Source organism: Pygoscelis adeliae, unplaced genomic scaffold, assembly GCF_000699105.1.
Source record: "Pygoscelis adeliae isolate BGI_AS28 unplaced genomic scaffold, ASM69910v1 Scaffold21, whole genome shotgun sequence".
Lineage (NCBI taxonomy): Eukaryota > Metazoa > Chordata > Aves > Sphenisciformes > Spheniscidae > Pygoscelis > Pygoscelis adeliae.
The window spans coordinates 5985357-6006107 of NW_008824243.1; the positions used below are offsets into that span (position 1 = coordinate 5985357).

The 20751-nt window shown below is 40.5% G+C and overlaps 1 protein-coding gene across 1 annotated transcript in view; it reads right to left on the bottom strand.

The window, feature by feature from the left end:
• ATP10D (ATPase, class V, type 10D) overlaps positions 1-20751 on the bottom strand; it is a 40771-nt gene that overhangs the window by 5212 nt on the left and 14808 nt on the right. Inside the window, 12 exon segments of the mRNA XM_009335161.1 lie at positions 2661-2861; positions 3334-3459; positions 3991-4067; positions 4704-5010; positions 6719-6903; positions 9844-9970; positions 10885-10991; positions 12487-13102; positions 15201-15389; positions 16063-16298; positions 20094-20346; positions 20493-20620. Coding sequence (XP_009333436.1) covers positions 2661-2861; positions 3334-3459; positions 3991-4067; positions 4704-5010; positions 6719-6903; positions 9844-9970; positions 10885-10991; positions 12487-13102; positions 15201-15389; positions 16063-16298; positions 20094-20346; positions 20493-20620 — 2552 coding nt within the window.

Genomic DNA, 20751 nt, shown 5'->3' on the forward strand with positions numbered 1-20751 from the left:
CAGTTAGTTTCCCAATGAAGAGGCATCTTTTGTGTTATGATAATAAGAACAGAGCGCTCACTCCACACATGTACTGTGAGTATTTAAATCAGCAGCCAGATCTGGGAACTCTGATCTTACAGCTGTTTCTACCAGAATAGACCTACCAGAGCCTTACCTAACTGAGTACTAAGGAAGGGAGAGGGCTAGGGGACAGTGAATTACCCTAGCAGCTTACCATCACTGAATGCCAAGTCCCACTTTCTTCTATCTCCACCCCTTCTTTTTGGCACATGTGCTTCTGCCTCTTAATTTGTGCTGGTTGACTCCTCTGTGCGGACCGGACTCCTCTGTGAGCTAACTTAACTCACTAGAATGTGAGAAATCAATTCACTTTGCTGCTGCAATAACACACTGTTGTTTTAGTGAGTTAAATCAGCTCCTGGAAGGATCTGCTGGGACAATCGAGCTGGCACAAGGAAGGTAGTTTAACTATGTGGGTGAAAACAGGGAACAGGAAGAAAAGAAGGGAGAAGAGGAGAAGGAAAGAGCCTTCCTCACTCAGTGGCAGCAAACTGCTATGACAGCTCAACTGCTTATGAAACCATAACTGCACGTGCCCTGGCTCAGATATATCCCACTCCTTCTGGTACTAAATTGAGACACACAGATGAGCAGTCTAGTCACCCAGGACTTCCTCTACTATTAGGGGAGAGAGATGGGTTTCTCCAAAAAGCCATTCAGCCCTTTCAAGAACTGAAACTGAACTGCTCTCTGGAGGTGGTGTGGGAAACTTATCTTCTTATTTGCCTGTCAGGGAAGTGCTTTAAATTAGTGAAGATGAATCCAAGTTACTGTCCATTTTTATGGCTTATACAGAGCTGTGCACTTGTGATGTCATGGTGCAACACTGTGATACTACATCTTTTAAAGCATTTCTCTTTCTTCTATACTGCACTTAATTCAAAGCAATTATTTCACTGTGCTTCCATGCAAGAAAGGAAATTATATACTACTTAACTCCAACCACAGAGCAAGGCAATGCTGTGCTGGACAAAAGAGAAAAACTCTGATAAAAGTTAAGGGGAAAAAAAAAAGGGAAGGAGAAAAACTATTGTGTAATGCAGTAATTCTGATTACGTTGCCTCAAAACCTTCATCTCAGCTCAGATCACTGTACATATCCTGAAGATCAAAACAAAGGGCCAAATCCTGAGGCCTTGTAACATTTACTTAGTCAAAAAACTCTCTGTGATTGACAAAGCACAGACCTGCTCCAGCCAGTCTACAGAGGCTCAAATCGGTACCAAAAGAGTACTTAGTTTTGCAAAAATATCATAAAGCAAGCAACATAAAATATTTAAGGGCATGTAAAAAGAAATGTAAAAGTCCACAAACAAACAAAACAAATTGCCTCCTCACTGTATATCCTTCTTTCCCTTCTGAACCAGACCTAGACTTCTGCCAGGTTATACAGATAAGACTGCACAACTATACACAACATGTTGTAGCTCTTTTTTTTTAATAGTATTTGTTAGAATAGAATAGAACAGAACAGAATAAACTAGACTATTTCAGTTGGAAGGGACCTACAATGATCATCTAAGTCCAACTGCCTGACCAATTCAGGGCTGACCAGAAGTTAAAGCCTATTACTAAAGGCATTGTCCAAATGCCTCTTAAACGCTGACAGGCTTGGGGCACGGACCACCTCTCTAGGAAACCTGTTCCACTGTTTAACCACCCTCTCTGTAAAGAAATGCTTCCTAATGTCAAATCTGTTATTGAAAGGCTATGATCATAAAGAAAATGGTGAGTTTTAGGTGAATCATATGCTCAGTGTTTCCTCTCTCTGGGCTACTAGTATCTATTCTCTCTCAGGCTCAGTATGTCACTGCTTTCAATTGTTATAATAAAAATATTATTTTAATTAAGTGTTAAATTAAAAAAATGATAAAATGAAAATTATGCTAGAATTCACGCTAAGCGAAGCAGAAACCAGGAAAAAGCTTACTGATTTATATAATTTTGATTTAGAAACTACCCCCTGCTCCCTGCGGTTTTCTGTGCTAAACGTTTGGACAGAATTTACTCATAGAGCAGGTATGATGTATAGTGTTTTCAGATGGGAGAAAAGTGCCAGCAGCAAATTCCAGAACATACCCATAAGGGGAAAAGAACCCTGAATGACAGAACTTTCTTGAGGATTATTTGAAAGGAATCTACTTTGGTTCTTAACTGCCAAAGTAATGAGAAATGGATGAGTCCCTCATATGACAGTGAAAAAACAGTATCTAGTGCCCTTATCTTTAAAAGTAAGCCCAGATGCTCGAAAGAAACCCATTTTGAGGAAGCATGTTAACAGCTGAGAGTGAATGAAGTGAACGTGCTGGTAACGATGTTTATCTAGTACACTGCTTCACCTGAAGTCCTTAATTTCTCTTATCATCCAAATGTCTGATAAGATCGGGTGTATGGCTGAAAAGAGCCTACAAAAACTTTTGAAAAAACAGCTTTTATTTGTGCACATACATTTGTGCGCAGGCCTAGATGTTTTTCTAATAGAGAAAGTGGTTTTAAACTTCACATTTGCCTAATGTGAACCATGAAGGAAAGAAAGACAGAAATGGCTCAAATGCTGACCATTTCGATTTGCTTCAGGCCAAGCATTCTTCAACCTACCACAGATTTCTGGCTCATCATGTACAGCTGTGGGAGCTGCATGAGTATCTCCGCAGACACATCTTTGTCCAAGACACCATAAATGATGGGTGGCACGGATGTAAAAAGGAGATTGAAAAGAATCAAGATCCAATAGTCAGTCATTGATGTGCCTGAAAACCCACAGAAGAACTGGTACCAGAACAGTAGGTTCACATAGGCCTGAAAAGTCAAAGATGACATGATAAAATGTTACCCATAGCCAAGTGTTTTACAAGCCAGGAGGAAAATAGGCAGATCTCAGGTCTGGTTACAGTAATCTGTGGAAAATTAAGTATAAATGCTGTGGAGCTCATGCCAATCCCACACTTTGAAATTATATTTGACTAGCACACAGCTTTACATTTCAAAATTGGACAAGACTTGTTTAAATAATCATGCTGCCACCACATTAGTAATGCCCATTACCCACTGTTTAATCAAATCAGACAATGGCTTTGAGTGGGAAATTCAATCCAAGGAATAAGAGTCTCTGCAGACATAAATGGGAAACTGAATTGTTTGACTTACGCTTTTCGTGTCTGTTTGAACCCATTCACGATAGAAACTAAAAAAGAATATAAAGCCCCACTAAACCCTTCAGCGCTCTCAAATACGCAAACTGTGATTTCCCTGGGATGGAACAGCTACATACCACATTCTTGTAGAAGAAGTAAAGCACCATGTTGGTAAGTCTGGTATAACACCAGTGACCATGGACAAGCAGCAGCTTCCTGAGGTGTCTAAACTGAGAGACTGCAAAGTCACTTGCCATCACAGCCTGAAATGCACATGAAGGAAAGGATATGTTATATCCAAACTGTTAAAGATAAGCTTCAGATACTGCCAAGTGAGCAACTTACCTACTGTTGGAAATTCTTATTTTATGATTTTTTTATACATAGTGCTTACAGTCTTACCCTCACTCACATCTGAGCCCCTCCATACAACGTTTTACACTAACGCACACAGCTCAGCCCAACACAACATAGATGGGAACATGGCTATCTTTATTATTACCACACAACTGCACAGAAATCACTGATGCTTAGGCTGCTTGTTTCCTGGCAGGACATGAGTAACGGGGAGTTCAGTGGCAGGCAGCAAGCTCTGTTGTTTGGAGTTTGAACCCCTGCAGCATTCAGCTTCTGAGTGCTCCTGGAAGAGTGCTGAGGCCTGGGTCTGAGCTCAGGCTGCAAACTCTTGCCCATGTACGGTCGTGGTCTGTGGAGCCACTGGGCCTCCAGGGTAATCTCTGAACCGATTTAAAACGGAATCTGATGTCATCTGCAGCTGTCTTTGTATACATTACCTGCATGCCTTCTTGGCCCAATATTCCCACACCGGTGTCAGCCACTTGGATCATACTGACATCATTGGCGCCATCACCTACAGAGAAAAGAGGAAAAATCAAAACTAACCTCTCTTATTTGGAATGCAACCTAGAGGCAGCTTTGCTGCTATCACATCGCCATGGAGGTGGCAGGAAAAGACAAATGTACAAGAACACCAGAGAGTTCAGAGAAAAACATTCTTATGGCCAACAGTGCAGCCTATGGAAAACCCGACAGAATGCAGGATTAGTAAGCAGAAGGCCTGACTGAACTGAGCTATGTTCTCCAAATGGATATTAGCTGTTCCTTTTGTCAGAATTTAGTTGGTATGCTGGAACAGAAAATATGGGTGTTTTAAATCACAGCCAGTCATCTCCCCTCTCCCTCCCTATTTTGGGGGGTTGTGATGGAGAACGACAAGGAAAATCCCCTTACTTGCTCCTTTGGACACGTTACATAACACTGTGCACGACTGCTGCTGTTCTTGTTCCTTTAGATTACCATGAGTAAGTTTATGGACGAAATTTGCTAGTTCAGAAGACTAACATCATCTTATGCCAGAGAGAACTACAATTCAAAGGATTATCTTCCTTGTAAAGTAGATTTTGTGACAGACATTAACAAAAACACAGGAGAGAAGAAACTGGCTTCTACTTCGTCTCAGAGAAAAGAAGATAACCACAGGACTCACCTACAGCTAACGTCATTGCCTTTAGCTTATTTCGCACCAGTCTGACCAGGACACTCTTCTGCAGTGGCGTGGCTCGGCAGCACACTACAGCCCGACATTTTTCTGTGAGTTCCAAGAAAATATTCTGTAGGCTGTCATGAAGGACGTGCTCTAAAGTCCTTCCATCAATAACCAGGCCTGCACTGAACCCTGGAGCTTGGGTGGAGACACTTGCAGAGACGTTCCCAAGTTTCTGACTGGTTTTTTTTTTGGCAGAAGTATTCTGGATGCCTTCTAAAATTTTGCTCATCACCAAGGCACAGGCATCCTAATTAAAGATGAGAAAGGCAACTTATTAAATACTGTTTGTGTTCTGGCTCCCTTTTCGATTTATAAAATACATATGGAGAAAAGGTCAAATGCTGCCCTCGTGTAGCATTTCACTTGAATCCAGAAAGGCTTAGACATGAGGCTGAATAACCCTTTAAGAATAACCCTTTAAAATCACAAAGGATGCAGTCTGTTGTTAATAAAAGGGCCTGTGATTTAACTTGGCTTAAGTAGATTGGCTTGGGTATTGTACTAGGAGAAGGGAAAAAACTGAAGCAAATCAGAAAATGTTCATAGACTAGCAGAAAAAACAACCATTAAGGATTCTGTAATACAAATACAGCTTTGATAGAAGACTTTTGCTCTCTACATTTCTTTTGTCTGGTATGCAGAGCCAAAAGTGCATTTCAAATCAGATTATAGGTGAGCTGCAATGAATTACTGAAGAACTGGCCTTCTGGAATTTTTCGCCTCGTCAGAATCAATATAAGATGCCCAAAAGATTCTTTATATCAATATATGTCATATGTGTGCTATATAGAAGAAAATACATATTCTTAAGTCTTCTCATTATTTTACTTTGAAATGCAACAGTATCAAAACGTGTCTATTTTTTATTTCAAAGCCCAGTTAGAGGGAGGATGAGCACTTCTGCAGAAGGGGCTCAGTTCTCACTGTTAAGTAAGGCACTCGTTCCCCAGCAGGAAAAAACGGAAGGAAAAAAGTGTTAGTGAAAATCGAACCCCAAGCTTTCCTCAAACACAACTGGACTAAAAATCCTTTCTTTTTCACTTTATTTTCCCCACAGTTACCACTTGCCACACAATCTTTTATGGCAGATACAAATTGAATTTCTAAAGTAACATATAAGCACAGAAAAAAAGAAAAATTAAAGGTCTTGGAAAAATCATCCAGTCCTTTAAAGAAGTCGCAGATTTCATGTCTCTGCTCTGAGGAGAGACATTTCATACATGGTTTTACCAGTTACAGTTAGTAATTTCTCTCTTAAGAAACCCAAAATTGATAAAAATCAAGATTTGAAAAACAGCTGGTTATAAGCATCCGCAAGAGGACACAACAATCAAGTAGGATTAAACCTGCCACCCAAAACATGAGCATTTTTAACCACTCTGTCACATGGCTCAATTACTGGGTGGTGGGGAGAAGGTGGCTTTTTCCCTGATAAAAATGTTGGCAGATTAGTTTTCTTGAATAGCGTGCAATGTACCTTAATGAGACAATTCTTTGTACATTTATGCAAGGCAAGCAGAGCTGAGAGAATATATCACACAAAGCAGCACAAAACTTAATTCAAGAGAATTTGCATGACAATAATTCTTACATTGCTAATATGCTGTAACCCCCAGCCATTTGAAATCTCTAGTAACATGTGAAGCATGTCAACTCTCTAACCTACCACAAAGAGAAATTAAGCAGTCTATTCAATTAAAATAATTAATCATGATTGAGGGACTGTATATAAAGAAACAGATGTTACATACATATAAAGGATTTCATATTTTACCTCCAAAGCAGTAAACCGTCAGTTTTCCGGTATTTTCATCTTCCAAGAAATCATGCTGTCTTTGGTCGGTTGGAAAAGCAGAGAGCATTTTATTTTTCCATATTGCCCTGTGATATAGCCTGACTGAATTTTTCAGCAGAGAAAAAAAAAAATTTGAAGAAAAGTGTAACTTTCCACTCACCCTACTCTGTGATTTGAGAGTGAAGATTCTGTCGTCTGGTTCCAGCAGTTTACAAGCATAGGCAATGTTGACAGCTGTCTCTCTCTTGTCCCCGGTCAGCATCCATATTTTTATTCCCGCTTTCCGTAATGCCTGTATTGTGTCTGGAACACCCTCCTGCAGGCGATCTTCAATGCCAGTGGCACCTTAATTTAGACAAGCAGAAGGATTAGTGCTGCTGTATTTCCAAAACCAAAACACTGCAAGAGTGACGGGACAAGATGGTCCTCTGTGTATATCCACATCCCAAAACAGACACCCTACTGGGACACGCTTGGGAATTCCTCGCTTCCACATCCTTCTGTCCCAGAGCCCATCATGTGCGAGATTGTTGACACATACCCTCGTTACAGCCTCAGGGGCCTCCAACTCTTCACAATACCCTTTAAAGCCAACTTTTCTCATTCTCATGGTTGTTTCATCCCATAGTGGCTGTGGGACATAGACTTCCAGGCTTCTCATAACAAATATACTCCATTATTCCCACTCCCTCCTACCTCAGACTACCCCAAACCTTCTTTCATGTACCTCCTCGATCCTTCCTATCTCAAGGCCAACTCCTCTTTCTTATTCTCAACTCTGCTCCAGGCTGAATTCTCTGAACCTCTTGTCCCAAGCCCCCACCTTTTCCACACCAAAATCCCCTCTTCTTATATCGTATTTTTGCACACTGCTGCAAAGACCTGCCATTCATCATCAGGTTTCTCAGCCACTCATCACTGCAGTACCTCCTGTCTCAGGTCCTTTCAATTCATAGCACTAAACTCTGTGTTTTGCCCTTCCTCCTGCCCACATTGCCAGCCTTGGCATAGTCCCCCACAGGGAGGAAACACACGCTCTAACACACACGCCTTAGTGGTTATAGAAAGATTTTCAACAAAAAAATACAGACACTTAACAGAGATACCCTCTTTTCTGGTGTGCACAGCAGACAGACGTGTCCCTAAAACCAGCTTACAAAATCTTCTGTTCGGGTAACAATGAGGTAACACAACATCAGCATAAAGCAGAACCATCTCTGAAAAGCTGCAGTGCCAGTGATTTACTACCGTACAGGACATTTTCATGGCTTTTTCACAATACAAATGGTACTAAATCATAACCAGGAGACATATTTGGCTTGTGGGATTCTCAGGCTGAGAGTTTCTCAGAAAGAAACTTCAGCCAGTTGCAACTACGTTCATTCTGGAAGACAAACAATAGAAAAATTCAAAGCAAAGTTTTCCCTCCTAGCATGTTTCTAGTGCGGGACTCTAGCCAGCAATTTGTATATAAAGCACTGACGGTCATATGGGGATGGATAAGAGCCAAAAGGTCAGGCAAATTTCTGACGCTACAACAATTTCTTCAGTAAGTAGCTGCCAACGGGGCACACAGCTCATGGCCCCTAGTCACTGGGAAGACGAAAACCTCCAGGTCCTTGCTCTGAGCTCTGCCTGCGTTTTGATGCAAGTCAACAAAAGAGGCAGGAAGGAAGATGCTGGGATCTATTTGATCCAAGCTTCTTTGAGAGACACTGCCAGGCATTGAGGGAAGAGAGAAAAATGTTGTTTCAACTTGGGCACTTTATACACTTAACGCTCCCCTTCTGAGGTACTTGATCACTTTGTAATCCAACAGAAGCCAGTTTCAATACGTATACTGCTGAGATCCAGATCTTTTAATTACTTAGTTAAGTAATTAATGTTAGGACTATTCTTTCCAGAAATAGATTTCCATTCAAATAAAGGCCTGAGGCTTTACATACAGCCATATGGATTTCATACCTGCCTAAGCAGTGGACTACAAACCACTGCTGTCCTCCATGATCCTGGCAATACTGAGATGATTTGAATTTTTGCTTGTTGCTCTTTGAGGACAAAGTCTTCATTTCTCAGTCCTAAGAGGACAGTCAGAGTTACAGCTGCAGCTACACCAGGTAATGTTTTTTAAGAAAGCAAAGGAAGGCTCAGAGAAGCAGAATGAGAAGTGCTGTAAGTAGTTCTACTCTGCAGATCACAATGTACATATGCCCCAGGCAGGGGTAACTAAGCTAGCAGAGGTACTGAAAGCAAGCACCTTAGCAGTATGAAGCCATTTACCCTTCTTATTCTCACTCCCATTTAATGTTAGGGCCAACCCATATTGCTTACCGTCCCACCAGAGACATGAGACAAAAAAATGCCTTGGCCTGCAGGACAGCAGGTCTCCACAGCGACTAGACTTCCCTCTGCTGACTCTAGTGCAAAAGGGTATCTGTGTAGCACATCATCCCTTAAACTACAGCAGCTAGCAGCACTGCTCTGGCTTCTCTCCAGAAACTGAAGCCAGTAATCCCAGAATTCCTTTTAGTATTGAGGTTTATGGCATTTGCCCTGAGCAGATGTGGCACAAAATGAGGGAAGTAACAACTTCCCACACAATAGGATCTGTCTCTCTTCAGCTTCTAACATGAGCTGCCTTTATCACCACAGTCAGACCTTGGCACTTTGTTTTCCAAACGTTATTTGCTGGGCAGTCCTCTAGAGCTATTATCCCAGACTGCCTGCAGTTTACCTTTTACACATCTACACCAAACGTTTTTCATTTTGTTTTGGCCTCCCCATTTCCACACAGCTGAATGACCATCAGAGGAATGGTTTCTGCAGAAGCATGCCTGACTTCTTATCTCCATGTTATTACAGGAGGACACAGCACAAGCATACCTGCTGTGCCACAAATGCAATAGTGATGGAAAACATGCCCAGAAGTGGGATCCCTGTGAATGTTTGCCCAGGCAGGCTGTGATTTGCTATTATCATTTCATGTGCTTATGATGACACTTAAAAACTCTAGTGAGCACAAAAAAGAAACCCAATAAAGAAAAAAAAAAAAGTAAAACTTTACCCTTTACAAACAACAGAAGAGCACTAGCTGTCTTCAGTATGTTTTACAACTAGTACAAACTTATCAGCAAGATTTATGAAAATTCAGGAGTGACAATAAATTCTAGGTCTGTAGAAAGCTATGTGTTACACATATTGAGGTTAGCACAGCTCTCTGCAGGTATAATTCCAATTACAAACATCATAAGCAGTTTCCTAGGAGTTACAGCTTTTTCTACGTACCGAGCAAAGTTAGTTCGGTCTCAAGCCTGATGGCAGATTCAAGCAGCAGCTCCTCCCTGTTGTCAATGCTGGTTTCTGCTAAAAAATGATGATTTAACCACTCTGCATATTCTGCATCACTCATCACCTACAGAGAGAGAGAAACATATGGCATGTATCTATACTGTGTTTTCAAAGGTGCCTCAAAAGTGTCCTCAGTTACTTCTGCTGTCCACACACTGAACCTAGAAGTGCAGCCCCTGGCAGTGTATTACTTACGTGCCCCAACATGTCCATGGACTTAGTACGATGTTCATAGTGTTAGATTACTTTGCCAGGCTTCACGAGCCAGGTTACTCACCTCATTCTGCAGGTTCCTGGAGCTGCCTGACAGATTTCCATTTAGATGGAAGGTAGGCAGGCCAGCGAGCATAGTACAGTCTCCCTGCTGCTCTTTAATTGCAGCACTGACACAGCCACAGAATCACTGCGCAGCTGTGTACAGCTTGATGACTGTGCAGCCACACAGCCTGTACTTTCACTTTGCATAAGGCTTTGTAAAGAGGCTTCTTGCCTGTTTCAATCCCTATGGAATTTTACTTCTGAGCAGCTTTGAATTTAAAACGGAATCTCAAAACATCACTTAAGTTTTGCATCCAGAGCTTGTAACACTGCCAACTGTTTGTGAGACCCAATAAAACACGTCTGACTTAAATTGTTTTCTGTGTCTGGAATTCCCACCAGGTTAAGTTTCACACAAGGAGACCTGCTCAGGACACTTGAAGAAAAATCAGGCTATTTGACAACCCATTTTATAATTAGGCTATTAAGCTGCTTGGCATCCTAAACTGACAACAACTATGGCAACCTAATGGAAGTCAGGAATTGATTTGGGTCAACTTACAAATTCTTCCTGAAAGAACATAAGGATAAACAAAATGTGGCAATGGAAGCATCTGTTTAGAAGTGGTGATGTCTGCTCCATTGGTGATACCATTGGTGATACCACTCAGGTTTACACAGACTGTAAACATTCTTAAAAATACGTATTAAAAGGAATACCTTCTTAGCAATACACAGAGTGCGCAGTCCTCTTCTGGCATAGTCATCCAAATGCTTCTGAGTTCTCTTTTCAATCTTCTTTTGTTCCATTTCTGAATTATTAGCACCTACTATCATACAAAAAGTAAAGAAAGCAAATTAAATATGCATTCTTAGGCTAAATTTAGCGGAAATTTTGAACGTCTAAATACGTTTTAAAAACACCAAAATGTTAACAGGTTTTTTTTAAACTATGAATGTATCTTCATGTTTGCACAATGTACTGTGGCTGTATCTATAATGAGCATGCAGCGTGCCAGTCAGCACAAGCAGTGAGGGGGAACCCATCTAGTACTGATACCTCTTTGGATGCCACTAGTATATCAAAATGTTTTTCTAAAATAAAATGATTTTCTAAAATGAACTGGGTCACAGACACACAAGCAGCTTTACTGTTACTGGTCTAGTGAGAGGAAGCTAAAAGAGTAGTCGCAGAAAAGATTTTTTAAAAATAGCTGTTAAGGGGTGGACTATTTGGACAGGCATTCAACTCACCTAACTTTGGACATGTAGAAGTTAGGTTCCAAGTTTACCTTGAGAATCAAAGTAAGGAGAGGTACCTCCAGACATTAAATTACCTTAAATTAAATTAAATTACCTTTAAGTAAATTAAATTATTAGTAAGACAACAGATTTTGGAGGTACTGTTTCTGCCCCATGGCCTACAGAGGCTTTTTGTCTAGACTTTACATGGCTAATGTTGGGTGAGTTAAAATCCATTCTTGGAACTGGAAACATCCCTTTTCCTCACTGAGATCAGCCAGCCATGGAACCAAAACTCCCTTTTGCAGAAAGCAAGCCTTTAAAAAGAATTTCTTTATATTACTTTCCAAACCATTAAAAAACCGCACTTGAAACATCTTCTGAACGTAAATATATTTAGGTATTTATTTCTAACTTACAAAGATAATACTTTCTTTTTACTGCCTTCAGTTAAAAATCAATGACTGTTCACTACAGTGTATGAATAAATCAGTTAGTGCTCAAACAATATGGTGCATCCCTCCTGTGGCAGATTCAAAAACTGTTTACCCCCAAACAACAGGGCCCAGCAGGAGGCACCACACAACTTTACAGATATTATTATTACACCTAGAAACACAGAAATAGTCAGTAGTCAAGGGAAAAAAACCTCAAAAAGCACTGATAGGTGACACCTGCTACCGATACCGCTCTCCAACAGCGCAGAAACACTAACATAGGTAAAGGCTAGAAAGTGTCTCATTCTAATAAACACCTCTCACCGTGTAGCAGAAGGAAACTATTCAAGCAGATGACCTTACTTTCTAACTGGAAATACTTCAGTTGGCTCCAAAGGGTCTGCTTAGACACCACTAAATCTTTGGAATAACAGCTACTTCTCTCTTCTCAGTTTCCACACCAGCACACGGCATAGCCATATCTAGGTGACAAGCAATATTACCTTTCTGGGTTCCCTGTAAGGGACTATTCCCAGATAATAGTTCTGCTTGGTTACTTGTCTCTTCTCATGAATCAGGCCATCTGTTCAACTGTACTGAAGAATGACAAAGGTGAGCAAAGAATTAGAAGTTCTATAGATACCTTGAGATGCAGTTCTCAACAAATCCATCATGACTGAATCTGCACCTTTTGTGTACACCACCACTTTGTTGGAGACTGGATGTCGAACCACCACTGACATCCTTTTCCGCACTGAATCAAAAGGCAGGATATGCAAAAGCTGAAACGTTAAAGATCCCAGACCTGCGAAGTCCACAGTTACTTGATCTGGAGTCCTGGACTGTAAAATACATTTATAAGCCCTAGCAGCATGAACCAAGGCAGCTTCATCTGGACTCTCAGCTTCATAACATAGTTTAGGTAAGGGAGACACTTCAGTAGATGATGCAGCATTGTTGTGTTCACAGCCAGCAGCTACATTCACCGTATCTAGTTCTTGAGGCACCTGGGAATTTTCTGGGCTGTCAGTATTGTGAGGCTCAGCAGCCCTTTGAGCAGCTCCATCCAAAGCAGGGGAAGCCAGTTTCATTCTGAAAATAGACAGTTTGCTCACAAAACTATTGGGGCTTTCGGATGATGACTCTTTTACACTTGGAAGTGGGGAGGAACTTAGTCTCCGGACTGACAACCTCTGGAACATCTGCCTGATTTCCTCAAGCGATTTAATAGGCATTCTACCCAGCGAAGAGAGTCTCATCTGGAACAGAACAGTTAGAGAAAGCATTTATGTTAAGTTCTTCATATTTTATTACATTAAAGAAGGACAGCTTACAAACTATGTATGTTTTTTACTGAATGTACTATTTTAAAATTTACCATGAGTTCGATTGCTTGTATTAAAGATGGCCAGCTGAATTAAACATATAACCATATGAGTACACTAAACACCTTCTGTCAGAGCTTCATTATTCAAACCAAAAGAATTGTAAAAATACTTCAGATCTGAAAACTGTATGCATTCCAAGTTTGATTCATGACTCCATGTAGTACTTCTCTTTAGAACTCTTTCACTAATGAAACAGTTAGTATGACATTCTAACTTTTGAAAGTTGTGGCAAATGGAACTAAACACTTTAATTCTTGTTCTGAATTAGCAAGATACTTGTGAAGAAAAAAACAACTCCATACCCCTCACAGTAACTAGCTACAACTACTGTTAAAAATACAGTACCTTATCAATACTTTTTTAATGTCTGAATTTAAAACAAAAGACAGTTCCCTTCTCATCAATGTTACAAAATAATTGGCTTACTGTTATTCATAATGGTTGGGCAGCTAATAGGTTACAAACAAGGAACAAGGCATGCAAGGCTGACATTCATTTCTCATTATTGGTGAAGAGTTAAGAATGAGTTATCACCAGGAAGCATGTTCTCCTTTGCCACTGAAAAGCATAAAGGAGAGACTCTGGCTTCAGTCCTACCACAACTGCACGCAAGTTGTAATGTGTCTCTATTCAGCATCACGGAAAAAAAGACTAGGAACAGCCTTTCATCGCCTCTCCCGAAGGCAATACTGAAACCTTCCGTGGCCTTGAGCTCTTTCAGGTCATTCCCTAATCGTGAACTCAGAAACCTCATGCCACATTGCCCCTCCCAACCTACCTACTAGTGACCTGGAGATCTTCTCCCCTGCTAGCAAGTCATCCAGAAATACTATTCTCAAAAAACCAAGAATCCCGCCTGTATATTTTTCTACATCACCTTTAAGGAATGGCTGATTAGTAACTATGAACACAGCTGCCCCATCCACACATGGACCTGTAGGCTACCTACTACGCTTTCTGGGAATGCCTGGAAGCACACTAAAATACCAGGCTTATTTATACATAGGAGGTACTTTATACTCCACAGGATACCTTTTGGGAATGTCTCCAGCCATAGTTGCAGGTTCACTGCCTAGATGGACACAAAAATCTAGTCCTGCACGTCATAAACATTTTTTTCAAAAGACAAAGTCAACAAATGGAAATCACCAGGGGATGGGGGGAAGGAAATCAAAGCTGAACTTGGGAACTATCCTGCAACACAGTCAAAATTGGTAAAAGATGGGGTTATGAAAATCCCACCTTGAAAAAAAAAAGATTTGAAAAAGATAGTAGTATCTTTAAATAAATGTTAGGTTGTGTGCTCTGAAAACAGCAAGTGGTCTCAGGAAGACTTAAACACACTCCAGACCATTAAACCATGACAGTCTAGCAAATGCACTGTACATTCACGGTGAGACCACTTTATGTCATACTGCAAAGCATTTTTTCTTCAGATTATTACACATATGAAACTTGATCTTGCATACTTTTGCTGAAACTCTATTTGAATAGTCAGGGAACAGGTAAGAGCACTCTCAGTTCCAATATTCCGGGAGTCTTCTAAGATTGTTCTCATCTTTCAGCCAACAATAATCTATTTGTAAAGGTAACCTGAGTGTTAGGGTACTCTTAAAGGAAGCTATGCACATGTCTGAAAAAAGATAACTGGAATATAGAAAAATCACAATTGCAATTTAATATCAAAGTTTGTCTTGTAAAAGTTATGAACAGTCTATACACGGAAGCAAAAATACTGAAGCCAAGTTTTTATGCATCGGAAAAACATTACCAGCATTATATTACAAATTAACTCATTGCACTCTGTGGGTTTACAGTAATTCCCTTCTTTCTAACAGGACAAACCAACAGAGGAGAAAAGGATGATTTTTTAAATGTCAGTTCATTGTTTTTCCCTTTTGTAATCAAACCAAAGAGAGCTCATTTATTTACGAATATGGCCAAATAGTCAAAAATAAGGCCTTCTTACCTTCTGACGTGGCTGATTGGGGACTGAAACTACAACAGTATTACAGATTGAGAGAGCAAGAAAGAAGTCAGTGATGTACGTTGTCTCCAAAGACAACCTGCTGCTGGCTTCTTCTGATTGTTGATAGGAATGAGAAGAAATTTGACTGAACTTCTCCAGCAGTTGTGCGTCTGGTACAACATCCGTTTCCTATTGATGAAATGAATAAAACTTTCCATTAGGATATAAGCTTAATCTCAGTCTCTGGAGGTTAAATCAGTTACAGATGAATGAAGTGCAGAAGCTCATACAACTTCCTTCCTCTCAGATGCTGAGTTAGTTATACTAGGAAATAGAGGAACACCCTGGTGTCTTCACTGCCTTGTGCTAGCCCATTGAAAATGGCAAACTTCATGCCCAGACAGGTAAACAGTAGCACTTTCGTTCATAGATACTTCAACAGAGATTAAATACCATGAATGCTATTTAGACACCTTCAGGTACAGAAGCAGAGTTTTTACCTCTCATAACCTCCAATAAATATTGGTCATCTACATATTTCCTATTAAAAACAAAAGAAAATGCTAGAAACCTCTTAAAACAAAAGAACAAACTGTTACTAAGATGAAGCTGGTCATTTTAGCTGGAGTGATCATGGACTCACAGCAGCAAGAACCAAAGCATATACCTTCGTGACCCAACCAACATCTGCAACATCAGCTGCAAATAGGATGCAGCCAAGCAATCACGGGAGGCTCTGGTTTTGATGGAAGAGAGAAAGGATTTCTTAAACGACAAGCACTCTGATCAAATGGGGGTAAAAAGATATTCCTTCATGAGTTACTTCAGAAAATTAGCATCAAAACGAACAGCTTTTACTTACAATAGGGCTGCTGAAAGCAACATGTCCTGAGTGGGGAACATCACCTGCTCCATCTTCCCTTCCTAATGCAGGGTAACTACCAGACAACTGATTCAAAGATTTTCTGTTCAAAGGTTCATTCACAGCTCTGCAGTTGTGCCCCCGCCATTTTGACATATGGGTCGAAGGGCCACACTGATGATCAGCTGAATCCTCATCCTCTGAATCCATCTCTTGATAGGATTCCAACCTTTTTGCTATGGAAAGGGAAACAAAATTACTGTTCCACGAGCAAAAAGAAACTTGTCTAAAACACTGCCTGGAGGTTCAGGAAACAAAATTTTAAAGTAAGGAATTTAGTCTATAGTTAAGAATAATCCACCATTTATGAAAATAAAACCCATAACAAGCCATCACACTGACTTCCCATTTGGGACACCGCACTTCAAGAGCAACATTCCACTGGAGTGAATCCAGAAGAGGGAGCAAGAATGATCAGGGTTCTAAACAACATGAGCCACATGGAAACAGTAAAATAAGCTGGAGTTACACAGCCTCCAGAAGGGCACATTGATGAGAACCAAATAATAGTCTTCAAGTACATGAAAGGCAATTGCATAGAGAAAGGAAACAGCCTGTTTTCTATGCACGCTGTCGGTAATAGAAGACACAATGGTCCTATATTGTGGCAAGACAGACTCAGGCTAGGTATCAGCAAAACTGTCAGAGAAGACATGACATACTAGAACAAATGCCTAGGAAAGCTGTGAATTGGTCATCACTGGAGGTCCTGAAGAAACAAACAAAAAAATATTCATAAAGAATGACAGCAACAACTCTGCCTTAGGCCAGAGAAATGGGACCAGATCACCTCCTGACATGTTTTCTAGCCTAATTATTTTATGATGGATCAGGATTGTATGCCAGTGGTTTGACAAGTACAGCTTCTAGCAGGAACTCATTGAAACTATGTTTCTTATCATTTCTGTATTGGACACCCCCTTACACGCACATACACACTTTCTGAGCATTTAACTGAAAAGCAGGCTCCAATAATAAAACTTTGTATTGACATGTCTAACATCTTTGCACCAAGGATATAAATGCAGTTCTGTGCCCCACAAATCTAGCCAGGAAGATCAGTGGTGTAAAGAACCTCTGTACCAAATGGAAACACGCCTATGCTATCATGTGCTTGTTGAGAACATACCCAAGTGTTTGCACTGGAGTTCTGGGACAGTGTTTGACCACATGCAAGAGGTTGCAATCTCAATCCAGACAGCACTGGATCACTGTATGCTATTCAGCTTTCAAGCTGTTACCTGTCACTGTGAAAACAGCACACAATGAGCATACACCAGCAGTTCAATGTCTGCATCCACTGACAGCATGGAAAAACTGTTCTGAGAGCTGTGCATTGCCTATTTATTCCATTAAAGTGTGAATACAAACAATGGCATCCTAGGAAAAAAACAATATTAACATACAGACATCTCGTGCCACACCACTAATTCCCTATTTTTTTCTTATTTAAAGTGGCAGCTACTGTACAGGAAAGAAGTGAGAAGTGGGATATTATTCTATTTTATGCGAATGGGAAACCTATCCACAGTTCAGAGTCCCAAGCTCTGGTGCTCAAAATCAGATGGAAATAGGTTTATTATGTCACTTTTGAGTCCTTTTCCTCCTAGCCAAAGCCAGGAGCTTAGCTATGTTCAGGAAATGAGCTACTGGATCTGCTAGCCTGTTAAGCTCTCCTTATTTCCTGCTGTCTTCTCTTTCTGGAATGTAAATGAAAGCCTCCGGTCCCTCATCCTGCCATTCTGATGAGTCCAAGGAAAGCAGGGAGACCAGAGCTTACACCTTCCTTGGCAGGCCATCTCCCCGATGTCAACACGAATTTAATAAAATAGTTCTTTTAAAAAAAAGATAGGTGGGAACATAATAAACTGTGGCTCTCCACAACTACCAAGTATGATATTCCACATGTGGTATTGATACCTTTTACCAGAAAGCAGCAACAGTGACTTAGTATGTGTTTGTAGAGGCAGGTTTGGACAACACATGCCCATTCCGCTATGCTTCCAGGCTGTTGAGAAGCCTGCATGCTCTGTCTGAAGTAACATCATGTGCCACCACCACACTGCTCTGCTGCCATGGTCCAAGAGGCACATGTTACTTCAGACAGCACACTGCATGGGGGCACCTATATGAAGGATTATACTGAATCACAGTCATTGCTGTTGTGTGCTTCCCTCATGTGCATCCCTTTACCCTGGGCAATACAGATATAAATACAGAAATATACATACAGACTTGTATGCAAAAGACTGTATGTCTTGCACTGCAACTCTTACTATATGTAGCAGGCCCTTGCAAATAGCAGCTCTGTGCAACTGAACAAATGTAAAACAGGACTGAAACACAGGACCTCTAACATTTTTCAAACTGATTTTCAGGGCTCACATAATTTCTAGATTTGTTAGGAAGAAGCATATGCTTACCCTCCCAAGTGAAAGACAGGGCGCAGCAAGAAATAATTATAAACATAATTAGCACACTAATCTTTTTGGAAGATAACTCTAAGTGAACTACTAGCAGAAGTGGTATACTTTCCCTGGCACAATGAGATTTGGATCAGCCACAGCTACACCATTCACACTACTCTTTGGTTTATCTCTTCTGAAATACTTTTCCTTCCTTTAGAAAACGCTCTGAAAATATATTCTACTTTTTATTTAAGTTGTTCATTCACCAAGTTCGAAACTTCTCACTTTGCTGTTGTCATCCTTCCCAGTATAATTATGCAAAGCCAAAGAAGGTGTCCACCTGGACACCCGCACCATAAAATCTTCAAAACGTGCAGAAATCACTGTAAAAACGGTTTGTAACCATCTGCTCCTGTGACACAGCAGAAGGGCTGAACTGATTCATTGCTGTGGCCAGCAGGGTGTGCCTTTTGCTCATAGTTGTGAGCAGTTCTATCTGGCAGCAAAACCACCAAAACCACAAAGGGGGGATTAATACACAGCTCGTGCTTCATGTGTCCACCTGTCAGCACCTCACCTTTGATCTCCTATGGAATACTTGCGTTGCCCACCAGCAAGATAGCAAATGTTTGCAGCCAACAGTACTTACATACAGTAACGGTAATAAAAACTTTGTGGTTTTATCTAATTAATAAAATAGCTAATTGAATCAAAGACTTCATGTCACTCTACCCAACTTTCTCTTGTGTCTGGAGTTGTATACTCTCCTGCCTCCTCAAAGGCTCTCATGAAATGTATATTGAAAGATGCTACGCTATTAGACAATGAGGCAGCAACTATTCAGTAACATCGCTTGTTGACTTTTTGGCTAACAATAAACAGGTGTGTAAGATATAAGTAAGAATACAAAAGTCACTATTTTTGATGGAGGTACTCATCTTTGCAGCCTTAACACACACATGTACACACATCTGCTTGACTTGTACCTTAACATTACTGTTAAAGCTCTGACTTCAGCATGTATTTTATTTGGGTTACTGTATCCTCAAGGGCAACAAAAAGTACGTCAAATCAGAGCCTTAAGATATACTGCATAAAGGTGGTACGCTGCTATGGCAGTCAACAGGATGTTTGAACCCTAAAATGCTAGGAAAGCTTTGGTACTCCAGTTAAAAAAAAAAAAGAGAGGAAAGACTAGATGGGCAATTTTCCAACATTCTGGGTTCTGAATATTGCAAGGAGAGAAGCAAAACACAGTAGGTATGACTTCTTCCAGAGTGAGTAAAAAACATTTTGTTTGTGGTATCAAATAAGTCAGAACGTAACTAGCTGCAAAGCAGCACCTTACATACAGCCTTCAAGTCTCTTAACACACTATATATGAAGGGATCTAAATAATGGGGGAAGATGCATGGCTATTAGTAGGATCAGTCTGAATTCATATCTTCTGTGAGTGTGTACTGCCACACAAACCTCATGAACTCCACCGGACCTCTATCAAAACTTTCAGCTTCTCTGAGAAGAGAAAAATGACCCATTGTGAACACAGGTGTAGTGTCTTACCATTTTCCTCATGGCAATACTCCTGTCCTGCAATGCTGCATCTCCGAAAAACCATCTTATTTTCAGTAAGGGTTCCAGTCTTGTCAGAGAAGATATACTGAATCTGGCCAAGGTCTTCAGCAATATTCAGTGCTCGGCACTGAATTGTTGAGTCTGTTTTCTCATGGTAAAAATCAATGTCATTCTGTATTAAATAAATTTGTCCCAATTTGACAATTTCAATTGAAACATAGAGAGAAATTGGGATCAAGACCTATCAAAATAAAACACGGGGATTAAATAAAACCAAACTCTTTGGCCAGTTACAAGCATGAAGTAGCTCTACTGAAGCCAAAGAGTTACTTCAAGGATATAAATGAGATCAGAATATGACCCATGTTCAAAGCAGACCAAAGTTACCTGTAGTAAAATGATCATTGTCCAGAACATATTGAATCCTGCTAATATTGGAGGAATCGATTTCCCATCTGGCTCAGGGATGTTAAAAAAAGGTATTTCCGAATACCTACTTAACCAAATTCCATGGCCTTGAAAACAAGAACAAAAGAGAGTCAGTTGTATGTAAACTGTATCACAGTTCAGGGTCATGGTGTTAGCTGTTGTACTCTTCTTTCTAAGCTTTTAAACTACCATTTTCTGTCTTGAGTTTTTCCTCAGC